General features: G+C 41.2%; 1 protein-coding gene across 1 annotated transcript in view; it reads left to right on the forward strand.

The window, feature by feature from the left end:
- The first annotated feature begins 1625 nt into the window (after positions 1-1625).
- The window catches only part of ATP8A2 (ATPase phospholipid transporting 8A2), a 319093-nt gene continuing 299349 nt past the window's right edge, over positions 1626-21369 (forward strand). Inside the window, exon 1 of the mRNA XM_058827389.1 lies at positions 1626-1738. Coding sequence (XP_058683372.1) covers positions 1660-1738 — 79 coding nt within the window. The 5' untranslated portion in view covers positions 1626-1659. The remainder of the gene's footprint in view (positions 1739-21369) is intronic.

The following is a 21369-nucleotide window of genomic DNA, read 5'->3' on the forward strand; positions in this document are numbered from 1 at the left end:
GCAGAGGTGAAAGCAAGTGCAGTGTATGTGGAGGAACAAATGTGCTCAGCTGCTACATGGGCTCACAGGTAGGCAGTCGACAATACTTTAAGTGTACTGTAAACACAGGTCACCTGAGCACTTTTTCTGATGAAAAAGTAAACATGAATCCAGGAGTTGCCATTCATTTTTTGGTCTTTTTTTGGGAGCAATTTCTTTGACTTTGAGCTGACAGCTTGAACCCAAAGAGAACTTCACTTTAACTTGGCTAATAGCTAACAATATATGTGAAGTGATTCCTTGTTCCCCAGGCAATTTTTTCTGGTACAAAGACACTGACCATAATAGAAAATGATTTGTGGACAGGAGAAAGAGCAAGCTGAGGGAGAAAATGATGTTCATAAAGATAACCAGCTCCATGTCATGGTCTTAAAATGGGAAAGCCATGCAGGAATGCCAACACTGGGTATTGTCCTTACTGGATGATTTAATTCACAAAAGCTCTTGGGCCACTTCTCCCAGACTGACAAAATCCATGAGTAAAATCTTCTCACAGGCAAGAAATATCTGTCAGCAGCAGTCCTGTTGCATAGCACACATCTCCAGTGGGCTATGATGCATTCAGTGCAGTCACTGTCAAATGCCACAGTTCTGGATTACTTTGAGTTTAGGATGTGCAAAGTGGTTTGTCGACAATATTTCTATTTCTAATATTTTGTGAAGTTGTAGCTAGAAAGTATCACTTTTCATACTATATGTGAGAACACCAAAGTACAGCAAGATTCAGAGGTTTAGTATTATTTATGATCTTTGAAGTAACACCCAAGTTACCCATCATGTGTGGCAGCCAACTCTGTAGGGTCAAGTTGTTTAGATACAGACTTAGGGACACTTGCCACAGACCTTCAAGGAGACCTTCACATTTCTTATGCAGTAGATCTTCCCAAAACTCAATATATCCTTGTCCTGTGGTGATTCTGCCTCTTTCAAACCATTCTACCTCAAAGCTCATCTGGTAGAGAAAACAGCCCACTAAGATGTGGCAACTGCTGCTAGCTATGCCTGGTTAAGACCAGGAGCTGTAAAGATTCAGAGATGCTGCCTTACCTAATTTTTTATTTTTTTTTTTTCCTATTAAGTTACGCTCCTTCTTTGCTTGCCCTTAATAGGTAAGTTCTCATGACTGCAAATGTTTTGCCCAGAAAGGTGATGTGCTGTAAGTGCTACATTGATGAATCTTTCCTCTGTTTCTTTTTTTATCCTTGATTTACCGGACATTTTGAGAAGGAACGGCATCTTTTGTGATGAGGCTGGCAACATGCCACAGTGATGAAAGATGCCCTTGTAACCGGAACAAAGAAGCCCGGTTAGGGATCCTGATCCCAGCGGGGGCTTTCGTGGGATGCTTTACGCGCCTAAAATGTCTAGTAAAATACTAGTTGCAGACAGAGACCTCAAAACCCCCCACCAAACCCAGGCCCTGACTTCACGGCACCTTACGCGGTGGCTCACAGCGGGCTCCCGGAGCCGTGAGCGGCTGCCCGGGAGGGCATCTCCGGGCCCGGCCAGGGCTGAGCGCCTCGCCCGCCCCCGCAGCCCGGGCGCGGCGGTGCCGGCGGCCGCAGCGCGGCGTCTGCGTGCGGGGGGGCCCATGGCCAGCGCGCCCCGGCCGGCCGCACCATGCCGAACAGGGCCGGCCTGGACACCGCGCTGAAGATGTCCCTGCGGCGGAAATCCTCCAAGATCCACTCCTCGGCCGGTGAGGAAAGGGCGAGGCGAGGCGGGCGGGAGCGGCGCGGGGAGGAGGCGCCGCGGCGGAGGAAGGCAGGCGCGGGGGAAGGGAAAGGAAAGGAAGGGAGGAAGGGAAGGGAAGGGATGGCAGCGGCGCCTCCATGGCGCGGCCGGCCGGCCCTGCCGCCCCAGCTCCCCGCCGGCCGCGGCGCTCGGGGACCCCGCAGTGCCGCCCTCGGGGGCTCCCCTCAGCGAGGCGGTGCCGCGGGGCCCGGGCACAGCGCTGCCCGCCCGGGCCGGCCCCAAGGGCACCGCGCCCCCGCTGCAGAGCCCGGCCCGGCGCTGCCACCCGCGCTGCCGCACCTGCCAGGCATCCCGCCGCCACCCCGGGCCCGGCAGCCGCGGCGTGAGCAGCCCCGAGGGGCACGGCGTCCCCCGCCGTTCTCTCGGCTCTGATAGTTTTGACAGGAAAATTTCTTCTAGTCAGAGGGCAGTACCGCCGGTGCAGGGGAGACAGGGGTGCCCCCACCCCACCACGCCGGTCAGGGGCGTCTGTCCCGTGATCAGGAGCAGGGAGAGCATCAGGCACTGCAGTGAGCCTGCGGAGAGGTAAATCACAAGGTTTCTTAAGAGGTTTATTTAGGAAACTGTTTGCCAACTAGTTCATAAACAAACAAAAAAACAAATATATATATACAGAAATGGAAGACTTTGGAGGTAGAATTCTGTTCCCAAAGGACTTATGCTGACTTCTGTAGGACCAAGGTGCATTCTGATTTCAGCTGTGGTATGTTCTGCTTGGGCATAGATGAAGCATCAGTGACATTGCTGGTGACTTACAGACACCCGTTCCTGTGCAAAAAATATTTAGGTGCCTAGTACAGTCTCTGTGGTGAGAAAAAGTGTAGGACAATGCTGCTTCAGCACTTTTTGTTTCAATGAGAAATGTGCGCATTTCCTGATCGGCTCTGCTTTGGGTTAAATCTCAGACCACCTTGGAAAGCACTTGCTTTTGGATGATGCTGTATTTGAAAATGTCCTTTATCCACTCATGGCTGTTCATCTCATGGAACTAGGCTAGAGCTAGCTGAAAGGAGAAAGCCACCTTCCCTTTGGCTTCTCTGAACAACCTGGTGACTCTAGTAACAATTCTCTGTTTGGTCTCACTGCTTGGTAGCTAGGACAGAACTTCAGGGACTTCTGCATATCTGCTGAAGTAAGTTGGATGCTGAGCAAAGAGGTGTATAATGCCTGCTCAAAGGAAATGGTAAGGTTTCAGGATAGGATTTAGCATATTACCAGCTTTACTTATCTTCAGCCTAAGCCATTCAGATGAAACAGTTGCAGTTAAGCAGATTCCACTTTCCAGTGTTTGGGGTTGTGTCCACTTCTGCAAGTTCGATCTGAAACCCTGTCCTGTGATAGGGAGGCTCCTTTCCCAGAGCTGCAGTTTGGCAGATCTTTTTGTGACTTAACATTTGGCATCCAAACCTGGGCACCCTTCAGATACTGGATTGGCACTTGGAGAATGTTTAGCTTCAGTGTGGCATACATAAGGAGTTGAAGCTTCTGCTTTTGTAAATCACAGAATCACACAGGATAGGTTGGAAGGGATCACAGAGAGTACAACCTCCCTGCTCAAGTTGGGTTCTCCTAGAGTACATTGCATAAGATTGTGTCCAGACATTTCTTGAATATCTCCAGTACTTGGTCATGGACAGTCCACAGTCATTCTTGTGGATCTAGGTGGTTAAGTTGTGCCTCAGTGATGCCATTCCTCTTTAGTGAAGAAGAACACTACCTCTGTGATGGTCTAACAATGTCTTTTTGTCTCAGATTTTCTACTCTCCTGCACTTGGTAGTGTGACTTTCACATGTGCTAAGACAGTATAAAGTGTAACTGGTATATTTGATAGAGTTTTAAACCTGCTTAACACTGGTATAAAGCACTTGCCAGAAAAGCAGATAATGTAAAAAGGAGAATTTAGAGATGGGAAGTCACCTTCTGCCACTCAGATGATCATTGCTCTTCTTTTTTATGCATTTGCTCATTCATTGATTTTTTTTCCTTGTACAAGTAAACCTCTTTATTGCTCTAATGTTGTACCAACCAAGATAAATTGATTTGATTTAAATTATTCTCAAAGTCTCTAGCTCCTTACTGTTGTAACCACAGACATCAAAGACTAACTTGTTATTTTCCTTCCTGCCTCCTTAAAATTACTAAAAATAAAAAAATGTCAATATGACATTGGGTGATTATACAATGGCATTTTTATTTTTAGGGAAAAAAATCGAATTTCAGCTTTATAATGGATTAAAAGTACAACTGATCTTGATAATACTTACTGTGGTCTTTCAACTGCTCACTGATACACATCAGCAAGAAAAATATTTTTAGTGTCAAGAGTAACAGAATCTTCTTTCAGGACATGAGGAGCTGAAATATAAACATCTTTTAATGGTATGAAACGATACTCCTTTTATACGTTTTTTATCTACTTTTCCTGTGACATACTTATAGTTTATGCTGTGTTTTTGATCTTAAGAGTCTTACGCCTTTCTTTGTAAAGGATCTATCTCTTCCATTTTTCAGAGAAATGTCTATGCAAGAATTTTTTTGGACTATTTTTGTGCTGTGATATAATTACCATGATTGCAACTGTTGGGAAGTGTCATACAGATCAGTTAAAACTCTACACAGGCACTTGTACTTTCCTCAAAGCTTTTGTCCTTGAGCAAAGATGGTTACGCATTGGAACAGGCTTCTCAGGGAAGTGGTTGGGTCACCATGCCTGGAATTGTTCAAAAATGAGTAGATATGGCTCTTTGCTATAAGGTTTAGGGGGCATGGTGGTATTCAGTCAAAGGGTGGACCTGATGATCTCAGAGGTCTTTTCCAGCAGTAATGATTCTTTGATTTTATCTGAAGTCATTTACAGGTTAGACATAATTCCTGTAGATAAATATGAAATGCACAGGTTCCATAGGTGAAATAGATCATCAGCTCTGCATGATGGCTGTTTCTGCTTCAAACAGGGTGTAATTTGGTTTTGTGGAGGACAGGTTCAGGTGGTGTAAGAAGCATGAAGGCTACAAAGCCTTAACGTTGGAGCTCACTCTCATCAACTCACGTGATACCTACATCCTATTTTGCAGGAGGATCAGCAGTTGCCTTGGATGCATTTTTAAACAAACAACCCCTATGAAGGGGTCAGCAAAGTGCTGAGCAAACAGATTCCTTAATTACTATTGTTAAAAGTGTTTAACTAAGAGAAAAAGCCCTGTTCTGCTGCGAGAAGTGTACCTGGCATGATTAGTGACAGTGGGGACTGACCAGGGGGGTGTATTTCCTCAGCAAATGCTTTAACTGCTGTTAGCATCACCAAGAGTTACCGAAACATTGAGCAAGACGATTGCAGCCATAGCCTTGGCACACAGAAATTCTGCTTTGTGATGGGAAACTTTTCCAGGTGAAGACTAAACTTCTACCAGTTTAGTGGCAGAAGTTACTACTGAATAGACAGATTACTTCAGTCCGTGTTTGTTCATGCACACACTCAAACTGCGTGGTGGCAATTTGGTGTGTTACAGACCTCCCATTTCTTTTCATCCATGTTTAACTGGCACGCAGGGTTGTATAATGCACAGCTTATTCTGTCACATCAAAGGCCCGGTCCTATTTATGTAAACACCAGTGACAATTATGCCTTTTGACAAAGCGCTCATCACAATAAACCCCATGCTTTACGTTACTATGTTTCTATAGTAGCACAAAGGGGAGCCTTCTCAAGCTGTGTGGGATCTCGCACGACTCTAAAGTGAGGTGGTGACAGTGACAGGGCTAACTGGAGGCCAGCCTGAACTTCTGCTGCCTTTGCTTGAAGCTTGTTTGGCTGTGAGAGTTAGTTTGCATTAGAATAGGAGGGAATTTAAAATACCCCTGCTTAGGACGGTGAATTAGTAAAAGGTGATTTATGCACAGTTACTGTGGAGCAAATACAGCTTCATAAATAACCAAGGTCCTAAGAAGAGTGGCAGAAGAAACATTTTTTTTTTCCCTCTACTGTGATGGGGGAGGTGAGATTACTAATAAATCCATTAAAGATCAAACCACTCAGATGATAAGGAACACAGTTATTTAGGAGTTAATTGAAGACATAAGAGATTTAACTATCCTTCTGTTTCTAGGATCAAATTAAATGAATGTATTAAATAAAAGTTAAAAATTCCACTCTGCTGTATAGCCAATATATGAACTCTCTTATGTTATGCTACTTGAGTATTCATAACTCCATTGCAAACAGACACATGTACTGTCTATTTATAGAAACTGTTTTATTCCTTCTCTGTGCCACTCTCTCCACAGGACTTTCATTTCAGATTTTAGTTCTCTAGCAGTATCTGCTTTTAGTATACTTCCCTGTGCTGCGTGAGTCAATGCTCTCATTTTCTGGGTAGACCTAAAAGCACTGCCCTACTAGTGTGATTTGGCAGAAATGCCACTGTAGTTCCATGAAGGATGAAAATATCTAACAGTAAAATGACTGCAAAGAAATCTGCTTCTCTGTTCAAGGTCCTAGAATATCACCAAGACGTTGGAACTGCTGGGTGTACTTCCTGAATGGAACTCACTGGGCATAGAAAGAATAGTCATTTAGCATTGCATTTCCATTGCCACAAGGTTCGAGTGCAGTCTTGACCTCTGCCAACTCTGCAGGTTTTTTTTCTTTAACCTGGAAATCCATGGCTTGATAAGTGAAGTTGCTCTAAAGCATTCCTTTTTCTTCTTACCATTAATTCCTCTCTCCCCAAGAAGTTTCAAGCTGATAGCTCCCATTGACTGCAGATGGTATTTTGGATGATCATCTAAAAACTGATGACAGCATCTAAAACTGATCACTCTCCAATTAGCAGCTCACAAGGCATTTTTGTTGTAGTGAAGCCCTGCTGAAGGCCCTATGAACAACCAGGTCATCTGTTTCCCCAAGCACCTAGGTTAGCTTTATTACTACAACAGCGAAGTGTTTCAGACTTATTTTCCTGTCCCATGTCGTATTGTGACACATTTTAATTAAGCCTGTAGTAGTACAGATACTAGAATATCTGTTACAGACAGTATCTGTAGAGACCGATTGCCAACATGTTCTTTTAAGGGATAGTTAATCACAGGGTCTTTCTTGTACATATACCTGATAGAGCAGAGCAATATACTAGATTTTGAAAAGGCAGTTGAGTATCTCTGCAGTGACATCTTTCTGCTTCTGGGACAGCTATTAAGTGTGGCTTGCCACAAATATTTTCTTTTCAGTCTCTTATCTTTTCCAGTTAAGCTACTTAAGCCTTTTGGAGCAGTTCAGGGATGTAAGACATGGCATCTGAGAGCTTTAGATAACTGATTCCTAGCTGGTACACTCAAAGGGTAATTTGGAAAAGATCATTGACATGGTTGAAGATTGAGAAAAAAACTCCAGATTTTATGAAGCTTGGGGGTTTATTTTTAGTACAAAACCCCCCCTTAATTATCAATACTGAAAATACATTGTTTTCAGCTATTCCAGTATTTCTTAGGAAAGTTCTCAGATTTTTGATTATCATTATTGCCAACTTTTCATAATGAGTCCTGCTCACTAGAAAAGTTCCTGGACAGTTTTTTTCCAGCCCAAGGAATGGATAGATGCCTGCCTGTTTCAAAGTTCCTGGCTGTCAGATCACTTGCTGAGTAGTACTTACATGACAGTAATTCTAGATTTTGGGACATTTTAAATGAGATTACTGGAAGCTACAATGGAGCAAAAAGACCTTAAAACAGAAGATGCAAAGTTTTATATTTCAAGCCAAGGGGTGGTAAGGCAAAGCTGATATGATGCAGATTCTGGTGAGTGACCCAGTCCACCCACCTATTTGGACTCCTCACAGAAGTGACACAATCCCTACAGTTACAATATCACATCCATGTACATGACATTTACAGGAGGTTCTCCTGACAGCTGCAGGTGCAGTTATCCTTGCAGTGATTTCTAAAACCAGTTTAAATGAACATGAACATGAAGTGTCAGTAAATTAGCCTCAACACTCTCATGTTGTGATGAAGAATCACAACACATACTGTGGGTTTTAAATATATTTCTGCTGCTATTCCCCCTTTCACAGGGCACTTTTGTTAATTCTAGTTCTGATTAACATTTTGAAAACTCTTGCCTTGGGGTATTAGTGCAAAAAGCAGATAAATGAGAACTTATCCTCCACTTGACTAAAATGGAAGAGCTATGATTGTATCAGTTCATAATGGATCCAATAAAATGTGTCAGTTTGTTTTAGCTAATGGTTTGGTTTGGTGAATCTACCTTATTTTAGAGTGTTGGAAATCAGGATTAACACAGATTAAATCAGTGTATAGGTTCTGTAAAGGACAGAAGGCAGCCTGACATCTTGTTTAAAACTGACTGCAAGGCCTTGATTTTTAATTTCTAATTTCTCAAATGTAGATGACCAAACCCATTAATTTGATTTTATTAAATGAGCAGGTAGTTAGAAAGAGTGAAAGCAAAGGGTTTGTCTCCTTATAATAACATCACCCTGATAAATTTTTCTACTTTGAACAGAAGGAGGGCTCAGGTCTTATCTCTTGTCAACTCAGCACTGTTCTGCCTATTTGTACAACACACAGTAAAGGCATTCTAAGATCCTGTGCCTGTGAGATCTAGGAACATTCAACCCAGTGCTTATTCAAAGGATATATGAAACAAGTACCCCAGGGTTTTTTGTGCCTTTAAATATTCTAACCATATGTTGCCTTGTTTAACAGATGCTGTTTATTTGTAAATGGGAGAAAGATGCTGAAAGAGCATGTGCAAAGTCAACATCAGCCATCATAACTCTGAAACAGATACAGAGGTTACATCTGCATTTGTCATATCAGTTACACAGCTGGGAGTCAGGATTTAACCTGGAAGCTTGAATCTGAAATCCAGATGACATTTAGTCAACATTTCTGCATCACTGGGAAAGCTCAGCATAGTTACTGCTTCAGTGGTGCCATGGCTACTGTGTGGGAAATGGAAAACCAGAAAATTCTACAGATGCTGAAGGGTTCAATCTGCAGCCTTAGAAAGAGCTTGGGTTAATGTAATGATGAAGGTACACAGACATTGGGTAGAGAAATTATGAACTTAGGTTCCTATAGTTATAAGTAAGAATATGCCTAGAGTAAGTAAGAAATTATATTAAGTAAAATAGTTTGAAGTTTGAGCTGTAATAATGTGATTTATAGAGTAGGTTAGAGATCTAGATGTAATAGAAGTGTGTGTATGAGTACATGACCTATCATCTTAGTGGCTAAAAGACAGAGGCAGTGCAGCAAAATTAAGCAAAGGTGATAGGTTAGTAAGTAAAAACAAGTTTTGTGTCAACTGTCTATTGGACCAAAATGTTATATATTGCTGTGTGAAACAGAAACCCGTGACTACCTTGAGCTATGGTTGACTTGTTGCTCCTCTAAATGTCACTCCTTCAGACTGACGTCTTATCTGGCTACTTGAGCAATAAATCATCTCAAAGCATGGTGGTCCCATTCCTCATTATTCATCTTGACACTACTGCACTGAAATACATTGACATCAGTCCTGGTGCCTTGTTTTGAAGCAAGACCCAGAGACGGGAATTAAGGTATGTAGGTGCTACCCAGGCTGGGAGGGCACCACTTCTACTTTACAGATTAACAATCAAATCTTTTTCTCAGAGTTTCACTAATACAAATCTGCATCTGGAAGCCATCCTTGTGCCATTTACCTGACTGGTCATAGGGGAAAAAAGGAGCTTTCATAAGAGCCTAGCAGACAGACAGGTGGAGAGAGTGCTAGCCCTGCCCCAGCCAAATTTATCCTAATCCTGCACTGCCTGAAGAGGGGGAACCATTCACTATCAGTTCTTAATAAAAATCCTGATCCTTGCGGAATTTTTCCTACAATCTTCAGTAAAAAATAAAAAAGTTCATACTCTCTGTTTTTTATCAAAGTAATTTTATTTACAAATCTGAAAATTGCTTATCTCGTCTTTGAAAAGTTTTTAAACCCTACTCGTCATCAGCAGGGTAACAAAGCAGGATGATCAGTCTTCAGAAAGAGAGAGGAATGCCTAGAAAGATCTGAAATATCTGAGGAGAAAGAGTTCACTTCTTACAGAAAAAAATTTTGGGGGTCTGGGTCCCAAATAAAGACACCAGCAAAGTGCAAGTATTAGTCAATGACCATGCAAATGTGCAAAGGAACTCATTACTTAACAGTTCTTTTGGACCCATTCCATCTTGTGACATTGTCCTGATTTCAGGTGGGACAGAGCAGTGGGCAGCTGCATGGTACTTACTTTCCAGCTGGGGTTAAACTTCAATAGATATTTTTTCAGGTCTTTCTATATCGTGCTGAGCCCTTAAAATAGGAAGAATTAAGGATACATTTTCTGGAGAAGGTGAGCTTCCTCCTGTGAGTTGTAATGTATACTGTCACTAAAATTGTCCAGTAAACACTGGATAAACATAGCTCAAGATGTAACTTTACCTAGTGCCTTCCAGGTAGCCCTTCTGTCATGGATCTCTTAGTTGGGACTGTGAACACAGTATCTTCCACACACATTGCTCCATTACCATTCCCTCTCTTGTGACAGAGTGGGATATGTGCAAAATCCAAAATCCTACAGTAGACCCAAGAAGGCCTCTTTAGTTGCAGGATCTCCACTGAAAATAAGAAGTTTGGTTTGTATCACAGTAGATGCACCTGCTTTAAATCTCTGTCCACTTCCATCCCTGACTCCATATTCTATGCTATCTCTCTCAAGTGTTCTTAGCCAGGTTGGTTCTGGTAGGAATTCAAGTTAGATGCAAGGGACTGTGTCTGGCATGGCATAGGAGAGAGCAGTAAGTGCTCCCAGCCTGAACAGCCAGAGAGACTTCAGCAGTCCTAAACTTTCACCATCAAGAAAGACTGGGCTGCAAAGAAGAAAATTCTGCAATCCTCAACATTGGATGATTTTGTTGAAGTTTTGGCTTGCCAGCTAATTACCCAAACCATTTTCTTTGAGGGCTTTCTGCCAAAACCCCAAAGAGAGAGAAAATGGAAATAAAATATCTGTAATAATAAATCTGATCTGATCTTGTTGAGACAGTGCAATTTTGTGTTTGTGCTAAATAGCAGGGGATTTAAATAATTTAGTATTCCTTTTGGTACTTTTTGGTTCATTAGACAGCAGAATCCCAGGGTGTGTGTACTTGCCATTCCTGCTAGGATCACTGTTGTTTATAGAGACATTAAACTCTCTTATCAGTGTCATCTTCTATATAGAGAAATCCTGACAACCAAGGACAAGAGTTAATCTTAGATCGTCTTCCTACCAGAAACCTCCTCCCTTTTTTAAAATTAAAGTCCCTTCTTAAGACACCCAGCACTTTACAGGCACAAACATCTTGCTGAGTTTCTGCATTGTTATTTTACAGGCTTCAAATCAAATCAGAACAGTTTTGCCCTCTGATGAGATGAAAAGTTTTATGTTTCTGTGTACAAGTTCACATCTCACCAGGGCAGGTGGTACTATTGGAGTGTACATGGTCATTAATTTGGGACTCACCAACTGCAAACAACCATATTTTTTATTAACATCAGAGCTAGTACACAAACTAGCATTCAGTAATAAAATATTAGTATCCTGAGCAGAAGTCACAAAATTTACTGAAGTAGAGAAAGGCAGCAGTGATGTGATAGCTTCTGTCTTTGTGGTAGCTTTTGTCTTTGTCTAAAGCTGTTTCACTGCAGTTTCAAGTATTTTGTCATCAGTGGCTCCAGAGCAAGGAAATAATTTTAGTTATCGACTTCAGAGGGCAAGATGAAGATTACAGGCAGCTACATAGTGTTTGTGTGGTGCTGGGAAATGTGCAAAAATATTTCTTTAGTCAGGTAAGTTTACAGCCATTAGAGTTACATTTATTTTTTTCACAGTTGCCATCTGGCTTTGGTGGTGTCAGACCTCATGAAACTAAGTCCACCTGGATATTCTGGACAAAATAAACAGAACATGACTTTTTATTTAATCCCCTACTTCTTAGAAAGGTTCATTTTTGCAAGGTAATTTTACAAATTATATTTCTGTAGGTTTTTTGGCATTATTTTCTATTTTCTAAATTGTTTATTAACAATTATTCCATATTGACATAAACAATTCTAATAAGAAAATTGATATATCCAATTTTGTAGACTAAAATTTGAGAAGAGTGATTAACAACCTGAAGAAGGGGGAAGGGAAGTTCTACATTAAGAAGATTGGCAGCGCTTCAACTAGAAGACTATGCTGTGACTGAGGCTATAGCCAAAAATAGAATTGGATTAACAGAAGAAAGGCAAGTAGATAAAACTAAGGTCAAAGCAGAAATAGATGCTTTAGAATTACCTCATGCAGCAAAAGATATGAAGAGATATTCAAGGAGTTTTCCTATTATATGCACCTATAATGGAAAAATCAATTCACAGTAAGAAGAACTGTGAAAGATGACTCAATAAGTTAAGAAGAACTAATTTTTAAAATGGGCAGAAAAAATGGCGATAACATTTTCTGATTCTTTGTACAGGCTTTAACATGCATGCTATTACAAATAAATCAAAAATTAACCTGTAAAAGACAGCTGTTGTAATATCAACATTTTCAAAAAGAAACAGTAAAAATAATTTGGCTAGACACTCTCATTGAGGTAGGGTAACATAGTGACAAGTCAAACTCAGTAGGTTGTGCTTTAACTCCTCCCCAGAAAAAAGGCTTAGCTAGGTAACAAGTTCTACCTGATGACATTGTTACAGCTCTGTTTAGACTAATGAGCCCCAGATCCATAATTTGTGGGTGAGAGAAGCTAATGCACACACATAGGAAGACTTTAAAAGGGGAAAAAAATGTAGCGGAAGGTCATGTCTGTAGAGATTTTGGTAAGATAAGCTATAGCACCTAGGAAATGTGTCCTTTCTTGTGGCTTTGAATTTCAGTCAGGTGAGTTGATTTCAAAGGAGGGAAGGTTGCACTTGTTGAACAAATTTATTTTTTATGTGTTCAACTCCAGTGCTCTGAGGTAGATACTGACTATCCTTTTCTTCAATTTTCTACATGGGAAAAACTAAAGGCCTGTTTTCTTGATAGGAAGGTTTACTCAGAGTTAAGATAATGATCTACTAGTAAGCAAGATCTGTGTCAGCTTTTCCTTGTTCCTTTTTTACTTGTTTCTTTATCTCTGATTAGACATTGCTTGGTAAAAGTATTGCCAAAACCTAAACCTTGAGAGGAAACTCTTAGAAATTTATTATTCTTTCCTGTAATTCTGTGTTCCTGTGTGATGTGAGCACTATGATGACGGCTCTCAACAGCTGCATAGGACTTCTGCTCATATGTGACCAAATAATTTCTGTAATAGTCTGTGGAGTCTGAAGAGAAATAAAGCTTGCAGTCTTTCAGAAAAAACTGCTATATGAAATTTGTCCCCAGTAGTTATTTCAGAGAACTAAGTATTTGCTTTGATAATTTTTTTTTTAAAAAAGGGAGGGGGTATATAACTTAGATTAGGGGTGTGAATGACTATTTCCCTTTCAAAATTTGTCTCATCTTTCACAAAAAGACTTAGACAGTGAGTATAAAATCCAGGAATGGTTATAGTGTAGGACAGTCTGAAATTCTGTCCTGAAGAATGTAGCACAACTTTGAGCTCATCATCTGAAGTCTAGCTGATAAGCCTTTCCTAGGAATGAAACACCAGTGCTTGCTGTACCTGAATGGATGCACTGTCACTGGAAATTGAGTCAGCCAGGTGGTGATATTCAGCTTTCAGCAGTGGTTGGTTGGTTTGGGCTTTTTTTTTCTCCTCCCTAGGGCTACTTTTTAATGAAAAACTCTTCCAGTACCAGCACATGAGTCATAATAAACATAAAACATAATTTCCTCTAAATTCGCAGCAGCCTATGCAATACTAGAAAATTAAATATTGAAAAGGTCTGTGATTCTTGTCTTTGATCATTCTAGAAGCAATTGCAATGAAACTCTGCCTATTGCAGACAGGTACTGGAATGTCTCAAAAGTGACAGATGGATACAGTAAAAATGTACTTAAAGTCTCAAAAACCATGCACTAGGTCCAGATGAATCCTAATCCAATAGAAAGCAAACATTTAATGTCTTGGCAATGACAAGCTTTGTGTGGACCCTAGCAGATCTGCAAGGTTGCAGTCTCAGTGGGTCCAGTCAGCATAACTCTCCCTAAATCAAATTCACTGTCACCAGTCTACAGCAGTTCAGGGTTTGATCTATAGGATTACCAGAAAAATCCGTCAAAGCATCATAATGTATGTTCTAGAGATCAAGCCACTGAGGCTATTATCTCTCTTTGGAGGTGGCAGGTGAGAGGAAAGAATATTTTTAAAATTCATCCAGTACAGATGCTGCAGAGAAGATAGCTGTTCCAAGAAGAACAACTGGCATAAAAAGGATTTTTAAAATAAAAATACTTTATTGGGGAAAACATCTCCAGCTATGCTTATAGTATAGGACTCTAGCATAATAGTAGCAGGTGGATGCAGCATTAAAATAACTGGTAATTATGTTTTTCATATGATGTGCTTCAAAGGGAAAAGGAAGAAGCCACATGAGGTTTTAGCTTGATCTGCCTTATTCTCATCCTTGGTCTGGTCTTCTGGCAAAGGCTGCAGAGCGGAGATAAGACTGGCTGATACTGCAAACCTGTAAGCCTCACTTATCTGTCAGTAGTGCTCTCTTCCTGACAGGGACAGGCAGAGGCGTGTGATGGCAGCTCTTTTTCTTGTCCTTGGTTAAACATAGAACTGCTGTTGAATTTTCTGTTTTGTAGGTCTGTTTATACATCCATTACACTGAAAATAAACTTGTCCTACATGGAAGATTTTCATTAAGTTCACAAGTCTGTTCTGAGATTAGTGCAGATATGTCTTTGTTAAGCTGCCCTAAACATAATTAGCTGTGTTCTGGCTTTGGTAATACTTGGTGATACAGATCAGTGTAATCAATATGAGAGGTTCTGCACTATATCCTTCATCTGGTGCTAAAGGCTGGGAGTAGAGTATCTACCCTTCTAGGTCCAAATATCAGAAACCTAAAATGCAGGTATCCATTCTTCCACCCTCTTTGCTGCAGTTCTTCTCTTGGACAGGTGGTAGTTTCAGTCTGGTATTCCAAGTCCTCTGGAAGCTGCCAGGTGATGAGGAGGGGTGCTAATTCTCACACCAGCATATTTACTCCTGTTTGAAGGTGCCTCAAACAGAAGAAAATGTCTGGTAGAGCAAGGAAATGAATCTGAGGAATATGGTGCCTCTCTGCATGCCCTGTGCTGTGATGGTGATAGAGGACAGCAGAGTCTCTCTGCCATGTATCTGTTATTCAGAGAGCTCTGAAAATAGTTACACTGAGGTTTATATTGACTTTCTGCTGGTAGCAGTCAGCTTCGTGATGTCCACTCTGCACTGGGGATGGCACTTGTTGCTCTCATGGAAGCAGTATGTTGAGTCTGTGTGGGTTATGCTCATAATTCTGGGATTCAGTGCAGTCTTCTACATGGTTATGAAGTGTTCCCTTCATCATGTGGGATTGCTGAACAGTCCTTGTTCTGAAGTAGGAGGGCTAAAATTTTCTTTCTGATTAACAAGACAGTATTAATTTTGTTCCTGCATTATGTCAGACTTCAATGTAGCTAGAAGATATTAAATTAGACAAATTACTAAAAGATAAATAAGGACACAATAGACTAATTTTATTACTTACTACTCTATGCAGTTACATGCTGTTTTCTGCAAGGCATTTGGATGCTGCATGAGACATCTGAAAGTATTTTTCAATTAGAGAGAATGAATTGGTTGCCAATTTCCTTTCTTGAATACTTCCATTAACAGTCCCACTAACAGTTGTAGTGAACCTTTAATGAATACAGTAAGCCACATAACCCGTATGAGCCTGCATGATAGGTTCTGTAATGGTACCTTGCAGTCATATTTTCTAAGTACTTCATCAACAACTTGATATGATTTTTATTAAAAAAAAGTTGCCTCAGTGAAGAGAATGGACTTTAATTGAATTTACCCCCATTATCTTTTTCATATCTGCTTTGTTCTGTGTTAAACACATTTGGAGAATGGCAAAAATAACAGAGTAGTAGTTAGGATTTAGTTGATTAATAACATGTTGCTCTTAGTTTAACACTCAATCCTTTAGTATAAAGGATAAACTTTTAGTATAATGCTGGGGTATCCTCTTAGGCAGGTTCATTTTGGTGGTTTGTGCAAGCCCTTAGCAATGCAGATGGGATCTGCTCCATGCCAGTTCAAAGGCGTGTCTGAGTGGCTAAGGTGAGTGCTTGGATGTGTAGGCCTGTAAAGGCAGTTTCAGCTGTCTTGCATGGCATATAGGTGTGCTCAGGGTATGCCCATATGGTCATGTATTTAAATGTTTTCCTGAAGACTGGTGCTCTGCTAAGATCCTCTAGAATATGGACTTTCTGGCTTTGAGTACGTTATGTTGCTGCTTTGGACAAATTTGGATTTAAAAGATGAGACTTTTGGGGGATTTATTAAGGATGAGTTGGGAGTTGCCCTCAAGGGTGCTGAGGAAGCTCCACTGTTTCAAAGCTGGCTCCACTTTGCAGGGCCATTCTCTCACAATGCCATACCTCAGAACAGCATTCAGGATGTCTAAAATGTCAGCAGCACTCATGAGGAAATGGTGTTCATGGTGAGACATAGCTGGCTTGCTGCTAGCTGAGCCCTTCTCAGAGAAAACCTCCAGAAACCCTTCCTTCCCACCACCCAACCTTTCCCTTGTCTAACTGACAACCTAGAGATAAAACCTGGTTGTTAAAGAAGTCCCAACTATACAATAGTCTTTTCATCAGTCTTTGTAGAGAGAGCAGTTCTCTCTTGTCATTCCATGGAGAGTTCTCCACAAGAAAACAGTTTTCTCATGGCTTTTCATTCTCATGATGGTAGCTGCCTGGAAAACTGCCATCAGGCCCTCCTCCTATTTCATACCACTCAGAGGTGTGTTCATGGGCCATGAACTCAAGGGGTGTTATTTAAGGATGAGTTACTCAAAGGCAAAGGTTTTCTTCATCTGTCTCCGTGATCATCTCTGGGAACAGTTTTTTTCCTTTTCTCCCTGGGGGCCAAGAGCCTTCATCAACTCTCACTTCTCTCTGTTCCAGCATCTCATGGGATCACAACTACTCCACCATCTGCTTAGCTTCATCAATGGAGATCTTTGCTTAGATTTACAGTTTGAATGGTTCATTCTCCCCAAATACTCTTTCATGAATTAAAGGAGTTTTTCAGAACATTATTGTCCATCTCCATGGCCTTACCAAAAGAATATTTCAGCTTATTAAAGCATTTCCACATTCTCCTTCCACCTGAGGCTTGACTCTTTCTTTTATTGACTTTGATGGTTTATATTGTCTCTTTACATATTGATCACTCTCACTTTCCTCTCTCTGGAAAGGGATTGAATCTGCAGGTCTCATCTGGTTAGTGAAAGGTTTTAAATCTGGCCCAAGCTGGGGCAGGTATTCATGGTGTCAGATTTCAGGTGTCTCTCAGCCCAGCAGCCACAGGGAAGGAGCAGACAGTTCTCGGCCTGGAGCCCTCTGTGCGGGCCATGGGTGGGTCGGCGAGTGTCAACAGCCATCTGGGGTCCCCCTGGGGAGAGCTTTGGCCACCCTGCTGGAACGGGATCTGGAGGCTTCCCGGGAGAAGCCAGAGCCACAGCACAGCCTGGCCCAGCCTGGGCCTGAGGTCCCACAGGCTCCATCTCCCACCCAGGAACTTCTGGGCTCCAGCGCAGCCCCGTCCCCAGGCCGGACAGGCCATGGGGAAATGGGGCCCAGCTGCACCAGAGCTCTGGGACTTTCAAGGCCAGAAACAAATAGAGCCACAACCTCCTGGGCTTAGGTTTAAAAGGTGGTATTCACAAAGGTAATCTCACTTTTCAGTGGCCAAAAATACTGTCAATTCTCAGAACTGGCCAGCAGTTGGCCAGGTCTCAGGAAGAAACTCCCAGCAGCCTCTCTCAGAGCCCTCACTTCCATGAGTGTTTTTTTTCTAAATGCCAGTCCATCACAAGGGGCCAGCATTGGTTGGGTTGGGAGTAGAGCTGCAGTCTGCTATGTTTTGTTCTTAAAATATGCCCCAGTACTGTTATCAACCCATTTCTGATCAAGGCAAAATATTCATCCTCGTGTCTGCATAATAGAGAAGACACTTTGAAGAAACAGGGTTTTCCTAATGCATGTTTTCCTTCTGCTGAGCTCTTCTACAATACCTCTGCACATGAGAACAAACCTGACTTCCTGAATAAATTGTTTTCACAGTGCTCTTACATTTTAATAAAGCAGTGGGATTGTCTTTGTAATCTGATTGCTATTGGCTGAAGGAAGTTCAGCAGCTCTACTACTCCCTCACTCCATTAAGGACAGGAGCAGCTCTGTCCATACATCTCATAGCTGTTGCAAGATGCTGCCTAGCAAGCAAATAGCTGGTCTAAGTTGCCTCTGACAAATTCAATTAATTATCCGCAGCCTAGTTCATTAATCAAGTCTGAACGGTGAACACTGTGCTATTAGTATTGCTAGTGGTGCGTTTTTGCATGCTGCCTTTCCTGTTCCTTCCCTGCTGCCTCTTGGTCAGCACTGAAGTTCTGAGGGTACCTGCTAATGCCCCCTGTGTGTTTAGAGCAGAGCTGCTGTGTAGATAATTCACAGGGATTACAGGTTTCAGGCAAGTCTAGTTAGAGTGGTAAACTGAAGTTGAATGATGACAGAAGATGCACAGTATGAGATTATCATCTGATGCAAATCTGGATTTTGGTAGAGCTGTTCTAGATCTCTCTGTGGCAGCTGAAGCCAGCTTTCCCCAAGTCTTGGTCAGACTGCTGATCTGAAGTTGCCAGAACAGAGCTATCCGTATCCTATAGCCCGCTTGCCTGCTGTGGACTCCTTTGAGGTCTTTATTGTTTGTTTTATTTTTAAACAGAGGATTTTGGTATGTAGTGAGGATGGCTATAAGGGAGTTCCTATAGATCCAGTAATCATTAGAACATTTTTATGAAAGGAGTCTTGAGGCTGCATTAAACCTTGAGAACCTGCAGAGGAAAGGCTGTGCTTGGTCTCTGTGCTTGTAACTCAGTTACAAGCACAGCGATTCAGTGTGTTACCTTTAAATCTTTAATGTCTCAGTTAGACTTTGGCCAGACACCAGAAATTAGGCTGTAGGGCTTTGTTAGGCAAGAATTGGTAAGTGATGCAGTTTGCTTTTGGATTAGTGCATGTGTAGCCTTTCATTTTAAAAGGCATTTTTGCACCGTGTTTCAGCTGGTAAATGAGTTGTGGCCTGGCCTGTTAGAAGACAGCAGTGTCAGGAACAGGTCAAGTGCTACTGTCACAGGGTATGAAGAATGCATTTCTTTGCTTCATCTGGTTGGTCCAAGAAGATATTGTTAAATGTTTTTATTTTTCCCATTACAGCTATTTAGCATTCTTGCCTCTAGAAAGAAAAAAATATATAGCTAATTTAACTCTATAGCATTTTTAATGCTGATTTAATGTAAGTACAAATAAATGCAAGCAGCAATAGTGGCTTCAGGCTACTCAGAGCAAACTAGAATTATCTTAACATAGTGAATGTTTGGCTTTTGTTGGTGTTTACTTGAGAGGCTATTAAGAGTAAAAGGATGAAAGAAAAATACCTGTTCTCTTTATTGACAGTATTAGACTGCTTGCAAGTACTTCATCTTCTTTATCGACGTCAATCTTTAGGCTTTCTAAAGTAGAAGGCCTATTTAGTGTGGAAGCAACTGCATTGGTAACAGTGAGACAAAGGCACTGATAACTGGATTGCAAGGACTATCTATTAATAGGCATGCTCCTTTAGTTTGATTTGGTGGCCCAAGTTAGTAGAGCACAAGCTAGGTGGCAGGGCATTAGTTCACAAAATAAATAGTGAAAATAGTTCACTATTATCATTCAGTATTGTCTTTAGATAATAGAGGTCTAATAAGCATTGTTCCTATTTATTGAAAGGCAGGATTTGTGAAGAGGTGATCCAGTAGGGATGAAGGTGAGTGAAAAGATGGTTATCTTGCTAGTGAAATTTATGACCTAATCTGCTCCTGGTGCAAACTTCTTTGTCTTTTTTTTTTTTTCTTTCTTTTTTTTTTTTTTTTTTTAAGAACTGCCTTCTGTAAGTCCTGAATGTCTTCATGGAAGTCAGAGATGACTTCAGCTGACAGTGCTGCATTCTCACTATATGTGGCAGGGGTGGTCTGGCAGTCCAAGTACAAATGTGGCTTTGAAGGTGCAGTTGGCTTCTCTATTTTGTTGTACTCTGTGCTGGCAACATTGCAGGTGTGGGCATGTTTATAGTGGGAATAGAGGTGCTCGAGCATCTCCTACATTTCAGAACTGGAAGATCACTCTGGAGTACTTTGAGATCAGAGACTCATCCTGTGATGTCTGTTAATGTTTACCTCTGAATTTTTCTGGCCACTAGAACAGGAATATGAGTGATTTGTATCCTCTTTCATATTTTCTGTAAAGATAAAATTGATTGTTTGTACTTTGATTTTGATTGTGATTGCTTGATGAATAATTGTTTCTGGAAACAAAAGCACTTCGTACACATCAAGTACGCTTGCTGTAGGTATCACTGACATAATCTAGAAAGAAAGGTAGCTTTATGGAATGCTTGTTATCTCTTCCTTTGTATGCCAGGTATCTTAAAAAATGCATTTTTTAAAAGAAAACAGCTGCACTTGAGTATGTATAGATGGGACAATGCTTAAAGCTGAGCCGTAAGAAGCCTCCAAAGAGGCAAACTTATGTAGAGGGTGGTAGGCAAGCAGCTCAGTTGGTGGTAGGTGTACATCATTCTTATTTTCAGAGTGTGCTTAATTTTACAGTGTGCTTCTGTTTATCTGTGAATAGTAGTGCAAAATCACACTCCAGCAAGTTGTGGGGGCTTCAGGCCACCATACTCTTTCTGTTGTGGGACTTGGTGTGCTTCTTTGCTATGAGCCCTGAGATTGAGGCTTGAAGTCAAATTCTTGAAATGAAGTCATGTTTTAATATCTTCCTGGATTTCTGATATGTCAACAACTTGGAGAACTAAGTTACACAAAGTAGAAAACTTCTCCAAGCTGCAATATATTATTTTTTCTTTAAGTCTGAAACTTACTGGCTGCAAGGACAAGGACTTGTGGCAGAGGAGACCCAGTACCTTCAGTGTTAGTCAAAGGGATGCCTTGCAAAACAGAAGGTGGCATGACCTGGCTGTTTTTTCGGGCTTCTGTTTGGCTCTGGAAAAGACAATTGGGATTTCCTTTCTTCCCTTCACCTTTTAAAAAGGAAGCAGTTGGGGTAATGTTTTTCAGAGAAGGGGAGTATAGAAATGCCTCCTTTAGCAGGTTACTGAATTGTGATGAATCTCACATTTATTAATTTTAATATAGTTTTAAATAAACAGAATAGATACGTGAAAAGCTGTGTCTTCTGTAGATCTTATGGCAGTATAGGCTTTGGTATACCATCTCGAAGTTAAAATTTTTATGCTTTTCTCCGTTAAAATTATATAAA

Source organism: Poecile atricapillus, chromosome 1 (genome assembly GCF_030490865.1).
Source record: "Poecile atricapillus isolate bPoeAtr1 chromosome 1, bPoeAtr1.hap1, whole genome shotgun sequence".
NCBI classification, from domain to species: Eukaryota; Metazoa; Chordata; class Aves; order Passeriformes; family Paridae; genus Poecile; species Poecile atricapillus.